The sequence below is a fragment of the Aythya marila genome, assembly GCF_965140915.1.
Source record: "Aythya marila genome assembly, chromosome: 6".
In the NCBI taxonomy this organism is placed as follows: Eukaryota; Metazoa; Chordata; class Aves; order Anseriformes; family Anatidae; genus Aythya; species Aythya marila.
Window position 1 is genome coordinate 38,240,754 of NC_139047.1, and position 8,043 is coordinate 38,248,796.

Below are 8,043 nucleotides of genomic sequence, written 5' to 3' on the forward strand. Positions count from 1 at the left end.
AGCCATCAAGCCTCAGTCGGTTTGCAGAATAGAAAATCTCTTGCTGAAAGAGAGGACAAGACCCCCAGTATTCGGGGTGAGAATTGAGGTACGCTGGCAGAGAGGACAGAAATTCGCTGCTGACCCCTACATCATCTTTGCTTTCACGGGTGCAGGATTCACCCCGAGCTTTTCCAGTGCAGCAGGCAGCATGAAGTGAAAGCACAAAGAGATCCCAAAGGGAATGAAGGAGAATTGAAATGTTCAGAAGTGTAAGGAGTTTGAAGGAAGAGTTCAGGAGATCTGCTCTTGGGAATGAGTCATTGAGCAGCACAGATGGGGAGGCAGCGAGGTTTTCAGAAGTGTCTGATAACTTTAAAAAAAAGTCTGCCCCTGTAAATTGTATTTTGATGGTACAAAAGATCACGATGAAGCATTATCAGTATCTTGTCGTGTATTATCTGCTCTAAATCGGCTGATCACTGCATTTCAGGAAAACTATCAAATGGGAACGAACAGAAAGCATTGCATTATGTCTTAAAGAGTTATAATTACAGTGGTTTCTTTATGGCTTATATAAATAATGCAGGATTGGATGTCATTTGGAAAAAAAAAAAAAGACTATTGCTTTTAGATATGTTTTGATTAGCAAAAGTAATTGTGATTGAGGAGGTACTAAATGCTGGCAGATGGCCACAGGATGTCCCTGTAAAAAGGTCATTGAAGAGAAAGGCATGGTTTTAAAAATGGAAAAGATGGGTAGGTTACTTAGCTTGGAGGGGAGCATCGTGGTTCCCAGCTGATAGATCTCACCTTTGAGAGAGCAAACATTTAAGGTGGTGTTAGCAGGGATTATCGCCATGTCACATAGCTAGATGAATGGTCAGAGAGCTGAACTATTCTTGCATTTTTCTCAACAAAATAAAACAAACAAAAACACACACCACAAAAATATATTAAAAATTAGTTCTGTGAATTTTATGCTTAGTAGTTTCTGCCAGGAGAGTGGGAATGCAGAAGCATGTATGGCCCAGTTTGAAAATTTACAGGAGTGCTGAGAGAATTGGGCTTCTTAGTGCAAATGATGCTTGAATCACAGCATCAGTGAAGATTTTGGGTGAGTGGCTCACAGCTGTGGGAAGGACCAAGGTACAGTGAGTGGTGGGAGCGCAGCGATATGTGGTCTGGGTGTCAGGTGCAGCTATAAACTATTTTGAACCAAGCTTAAAAGGCAAACTGATTTTCTTTGCAAAGCCCAAAGCCTGCACGAGCCCCGTACAGGGCAGGAGCTGCCTCATTTCTCCTGCAAACTGGCTCTGAATGTTTCAAGCAAGCGTAGTTCACAGCATTTTTAAACTGCAGAGTTTTTTTTTTTTTTTTTTTTTTTTTTTGTGAACGTGTTTACATCTTGGCAGGAAATTCATTTTGTTTGATTTTTTTTTTTTTTTTTTAAATCCATTGCCTTCTATTATTGATTTTTAATGCTTTCATTTCCTGCTTCTTCAACAGCCCATTACAATTCCTGGCCCTTTTTCAAGCTGCCTATTTCATTGCCAGGGCGGCTGTATAAATCAGCTCCATCAATGGGATGTGTCAGGTTGGAATTTCTTAGCTTTCAAAGGCTTCCCATCAGCGTGTGTTTTATAACGTATTTGTAATGCGTAAGTGATCCTTGCTTTGGGATGGGGATGGGAGATGAGTAGAAGGTGTGGGAGGTGGAAAGCCCTGCAGAGTACAGCTGCGTCTGTGCTCACGGGGCTGGGGAGTCCTGCGGTGTCTCCCCGCGACATCCAGGCCGATTTTAGTCTGTGCAGCATGGTGAAAGCTTGTGACATATAACATATGCAAATGCTCTTAGGGAAAAAAAAAAAAAAAAGTCCCATCTGATAGAAAATACTTTCATTTCTTCTCACATGAATAATGATGTCAGGATTCAATCTTGCATAATTGCTGTTATATTTGTCACTAAACATGACATCTGCGCAAAGCTGTTGAATTTGCATTCCCTGAAAGATGAAGGTCTTCGCAAAAAATGTGTCTTGAGTCACTGAATCCAATTTCCCTTTTTTTTCCCCCTGTCTGTCAGTATGCTGGTAAATGGGAATATAGCTTTGAGGTAAGTTTGGAAACAGCTGCAGCCCTGTGCCAAACCCTAGAGTAGAGCCTCCCTGCCTCTCTCCTCCGGCGGTGCTGCCTACAAGCAGCTCGTGTCGCGCCTTTCTGTAGCTAGGCTGCGGGTTGTCTGCGGTGTCAGGCTGCTGCTGTTTGTAGGGAAAACCAGTGTTCAAGTCCAATAACTCAGAAATATTTACTGTTCTGCATCTTCCAACCAAGTACAGGTCCTGTGTCTCTTTTTGAAGTTACGTGACCCATTGGAGCTGGTGTAGTCAGACTGGTATCTAACATAGCAGCTCATGGCCAATAATTCAAATTTTCCTTGAAACTGCAATCTTAACAGAGAGTGTGAAAGGACTTACTCAGCTCCTTGAAAGTGAGTATGGAAGACATCACAGGTTTTTTATTACCTTCTTAGAAGGTTGTGTTTAATAAAATGAGAAAGAGTGGACAAATGATCTCGTACTTCCATTAGTATAGATATTCCACAGTCAGTGCTCGCTCTGATTACCCAAGCTAACCGTGCTGTCTCATCTACCGGAGCAAACAGTCTGGTCACATTGCCAAAGGAATGCTTAATACTAATTATACACGTGTGAAGAACCTGCTAAATTTAGGCATTAAGTGTAATATAGACATGCAACATAGAGAGATCATCACTTCTAGAAGTAATTTCTGTACCCCTGCTTTCCTTTAAAAATCATAGACAGAAGTGAGCAGGAAGCAATAACACATAATGAAGGGAAAACAAGCATCAGTGTTCATGCGGGTCACTCAAAGTGACATTGTAAGGACATTTGCTCTTGATATTTTTAGTGGCCTCTTTATATGTGCTTTACTTTCTCCCTTAGTAAAGAAAAAAAGACTTAAGCGAGTGGTTCATGCAAAGATAGTTTCAATGAGAGGTCCAGCCCAAGACATCACCTCTGCCCCAGCCTTCTTATGTGAAGGGAAAGTCAGGATTAGAGGCTTGGGGGCAGGATTCAGAAGCTGGCCCCGTGGGCTTTCACAGTGCCGTTTGACAGCAGTGTTCACAGGCAGTCACCATCCGTCAGCCCCCCGTGAGTGCTGCTTCTAGATTTAGCTGCTTCGCTGCTACGGATATCCAGTCAGTCTGCTGCTGCCCCCCTTGCTCTTGTCCTCGTGTTGCTGGTTGCGCTCACCTTGACCACCTTTCTGTCACGCAGACCCACACATTCCTGCACATAATCACCCAGTCGTGCCTGACGCTCAGCAGGATAGAGGATGGCACCCACGGCCCCACCGTGGAGGCTTGCAACGGGAGCCCCTTGCAAACCTGGATGCTAAGGAACTACACAAGGCTCGAAGTCTTTAGAAACATTTTCTACAGCCCCACTGACTATTTCCTTTAACAACCCGTTGGAGGTTGGTATCCAAACACAACGTCTAATGCAAATACATCCAAGTACAGCATGTAAAGCAGGTATAACGTCTGATGATTTAAGCTATTTGCAGAAAAATGCTTTTCCATCTTCTGCCTATTTAATTCAACTGAATTCTGTTCTTGTTTCCAGAGATATGTGTATGTGTATATATAATAGTGTATACATTTAGTGTTAGTTATTAATTATAACTGCTTTTAGATTATTTTAGCAGCCTCGAGCTATCTCCGTGATCTGTGTGTGTGGCCATCATTGTTACTGTTTGCGATAGCTGAGGGTTTGATCCCCATTCCAAGACGTACAAATAATGCCAACTGCATGATATTCCTGAGACACATTCATTTTGAAAATTCCCAATTTTAGGTAACCCTCTTCTAGAGATATTAGTGTTGATCAGCAGACAATTCCAAAACATGAACGAGTCAAGGAGTCAAAATACCATGCCAGCCTCTGGTTTGCTTTCCTGGGTGGTTTTGCTGATGTACACACATCATAACGGGGCGCAGTGGGACAGCACAGCTTCAGAGTGCAGGTGGGGCTGCTTTTCTCACCTCAAACTATGCTGCCTCCACGTCTGAGTGCATCCCATTGAAACCAGAGTGCGTGTTGCTCTCCTTATGGGCATCTGAACAGCTCTACAGCCAGCTCCGCATCCATGCATGTGGCCTCATGGTGGAGTAAAATAAGAATTCTGGGCTGGCTTCTGTGAGTATCATACTGCCTAGTAATTAATTGTTTCCCAAGCAAACGAGACCTTTTTTGTAATAGCACAAATAATGATAGAACACAGAAGGAAAAAAAAATATGAGACAGTTGAAAGTCCCAATGATATGGTAGCCTAGCATGAAATTATGCGCTGAATAGAAGGGAACAGCTGATGGAGGCAGCAGCAGCATTTTTAGCCTCGCTTGCGTTTCTGGTTATAGTGGAAAATGATAGCAGTTTAATTGCACTTAAAACAATATAAGTGAAGAATCAGTGATGCTTTGAGCAGTGCTATTTAGTAAACAAGCTACTTCGGTTAGCACTGCTAATTCTTTCCTCTCGTAATTAGAGCAGAATGCCTTATATTCATCACTGGGTGCACGGCAAATGGCCCCTCGATGATTTCTTACGGTGTCTGTAGGCTTTTCTTGGAGAACTGTGTAATAGTTTGCTTTAAACTGACGAGCCAGTCTCTGGGGATGAGCTAGGGACAGAATATCCATAACAGACATGCGGAGTGTTAATATATGACATGTCGGTGCGGTAGCAGTGGCAGTGTGGAATTGCACACCACGACAGCCCAGGTATGTGTGTGGGTAAGAAACCCGCCTCAGCTGGTGGCAGGATGTGTGTGTGCATCGCCCTGCAGTTTGATTGGAACACCAGACGAGGCTTATTATCAGTGAGACTGCATCAGAGCGAGCTGTTTCTGAGCTGACCCCGTGTGCATGACTCGAGGTAGGGGCACAGTGTCTGTGCTCTCCGAGAGACAGCTCTGACAGCGCCCTGCAGCTCGGGAGAATCAGGCAATGCGATGCAGTGCTACTTCAGGTAGGGTAGTTTGTCCCTTTTTACAAGCCATGGAAGAACGTGGTCCATAAAACCCCGTGGGGCTGCAGAGCTGCTGCAGGACCTGCCACACGTGGGGCAGCATCTCCTTAGCAAGCAGTGCCAAAACTGGGGCAGCTCGGGGCCAGGTCCAGGTGGAGCTGCCGATGGCACCGTGCGAGCTGGGGCTCTGCTGGGGTGGGAGCATGGCTGTGGGCACCATCCTTACAGGGCACAACCTTGGTTTTCTGAACAAGGTGCAGAAGCAAGCAGATGGTTGCTGTAGAAGTGTTGAGTGCATACTGAGCGTGCAAGACAGGCGGTGGGTGAGCGCGCATCGTGCAGCTGCTGGGCTGTGCAGGGCGTGCTTGGGGAAGCCCTGCTGTGAGATGTTCCCTGATCTCCAGCACGGGGAGCAGGGAATGTGGTGTCCCCATTCCTATGGTGGCAGCATGACACGGGGCATTGCCATGGGGAGCCGGTGAGGCATGTTTGGCCACTTCCAGCACGGGGCGAGCATCAGCTCCAGCCCTGCATGGATCTGTCTGCAGCGCTGCTCTCCCCAAGGCTTCTGCATGGTTCCACATGTGAATCATGCTGCTATCACAGAGGGGCAGCTGCTGACACACGTATTTGTACAGGTGCATGTGCAAGTCTGCCTGTAATGTGGTTATAAATTTTTTGTTTGTTTGTTTGTTTTGTTTTGTTTTGTTTTCTGGAACAGAAGGGCCTTTTAGAAAACAAATGCATTAATAGCAGTAAATGAGTAACTGCAAAGCTTCGTGCCAAAGGTGCCTGAGGTACTGGGATTTTGTGTGCAAAACCCCAGATCAGCCCCAGAACAGGGACGGAGAGAACACCAACTCCTTGGTTGCCAATATGCCTGCCCAGTTTTGTCAAAGTCCCCAACTTTACGCTCAGCTTCCCTCGAACTCTTCATGTATGTCCTCCCAGTGCTTTGGAGCAGAACATTGTTTCTGCCAAATATGTTCTATTTCCTATTGTCCCCTTCTGCCTCTCCCACTGCCCAGAAACATAGTGTCATGTAGAAAAAAATAAATAAACGGAAGGGACAAGTGTCTGAAAGAAAAATGAATATATTGAAAATGAAAATATTTTCACCTGTATGCTACTGTTAATATAATTCTAAGCAAATTTAAGTTTGATTTAGTTTTCCATCAGCAATTATTTCTGCACTAGCAGTGCGCTGGCCTGAAATGCGTGCATGTTTGGGTTGTCGGAGCCTAAATCCCTTAACCCAAACCACTGTTGCTTTGAATTAATACTTGCTTGCACTTACTTTTGTATTTTTCTGTTGCGTTTATTTGTTTCTGGGGTCAGCAGCGGCACTCAGTCCCCAGGCTTGACCACTCGAGAGAAGGTGAGCGGGGTACCCCTCGGGGCAGCAAGGGGCACGTAGGGGTCTCAGAGCTTTGTGAGTGGTGTAGCGGGGATGGGGCAGGGATGAGTGCTCGTCTCGTGGCTTGTGTAGTGCCTAGAGTAGGACTCGCACAGCTCACAAATCCCTTCTCAGCAGTAATGATGGTGCTCTCGCACCATCAGTAATGAAGTAATGAACGAACAGTAATGAAGGCTCTCGCTCTTCTCTGTTGCAGAAGCTCACCCTGAGGCACGTCAACAGCAACCAGTGTCTGGACGAGCCGTCGGAGGAGGACAAGATGGTGCCCACCATGCGGGAGTGCGCCGGGAGCCGATCCCAGCAGTGGCTGCTGCGCAACATGACCCTGGGCGCCTGACCGGCCCGCCAGGGCTCTCCTCCTCCCCTCCTCCTGGCCAGAACCGAGTCCCCAGGTGGGCTTTCCTGGGGGTGGCGGGCCTCCACGTGCCCCTTTGGAACCCGTGACTGTTCGAAAGAAGCACGTGGGAGCCTGTGAGTGGCGGGACTTGTGGAGTTCTCGACGCAAGCGCGCTTAGAAATGTTGCGAGGGATACCTTGATGAACCTTTGTCAAAGAGGTGGGGAGGGAGGGTGTTTCCTGTGCGTGTCGGACACCGTGGCACAGTGTAAAATGCCTTACGAAGCTCACTGGCACTGGGAAGGATTCTGTCAGAGGCTTTATGAACTCCGTGTTTGGGCACTGGTCTGGGTTTGCTGTTCAGAGCTCGGTGGAGCGCTGCTCTGGAAGGGCGGCAGGGTCACCGTGCAGAGTGTTTGGTGCCTGGAAAACGTGGAATCCTGGCACACAGTGCTTGGAAAAGCAGCAAAACTGAGCAAAGAGTGCATCCAGAAACTGAAATTAAGTGAAACAACCGAAGAGACATTGGAACAATGCTAAGGAGGAGTGATGTGACTTGGTAACTCAGCTCGGTGCAAACTGAGATCGCCGCAGTGGGACCACAAATGGCTGGGGCCCCACACCTGGGAAGCTTCAGGGGGCTCTGCTGCCTCAGTGGCAGTAGCAAAAACTGGCCCTCTCAGAGGAAAAAAAAAAAAAGGGTGTTTGGCTGAAACCTGCCTGCAGCTGCTACCTTCAAGCACTACATACCTGCATCCCGTGTGAAGCATCCCAGAGCGCTCAGCCGGGGACCCCGAGCCCAGCGGGCAGGACTGAGGGTCGGGTCCCAGCTCTGGCTCCGACAGAGATGGCAGATGCTTATTTATATTTTTTAAAAAATTGTGGCTTAATCCTTTTGTTTCATTAGCGTGGTTATTAAGAACATGCTGGTGACACGCAGTCGTGTTGGAGGCACCACAGGAGCTGATGCCAGCCCGTGGCCAGGTATGGGGAAGTGTCCCGTCGCCTTGGTGGTGGTTCTGTTGGCCGTGGCAGCAGAGATTTAGATCGTTATGGATTAATGTTCTCATATGTAGGTATTACAAATCCATGGGGCATCCATATTTTCTTGATACCTGTCATTAAATGAAAATTTGAAGCCTATTGAATTTGAAAAGTGATTGCTGTGCATGCACGGGAGCTCACAGGCCAACTCAGATGGGAGGCTTATCCCGTCCAGCCTCCCTGCTCAGAGCAGGGTCAAGCACCTCCAATTCC

General features: G+C 46.9%; 1 protein-coding gene across 3 annotated transcripts in view; it reads left to right on the forward strand.

The window, feature by feature from the left end:
* Positions 1-7,566, forward strand: part of GALNT13 (polypeptide N-acetylgalactosaminyltransferase 13) — a gene marked incomplete at its 3' end in the record, with an annotated part of 101,187 nt that extends 93,621 nt beyond the window's left edge. Inside the window, exon 11 of one of the 3 annotated variants that reach the window (XM_082762978.1) lies at positions 6,647-7,566. In XM_082762978.1, coding sequence (XP_082619104.1) covers positions 6,647-6,787 — 141 coding nt within the window. Of the gene's footprint in view, positions 1-3,281; positions 3,468-6,646 lie in introns of those variants that run through there. The other 2 variants (XM_082762977.1, XM_082762979.1) reach the window with 2 other exon arrangements.
* Positions 7,567-8,043: the final 477 nt, after the last annotated feature.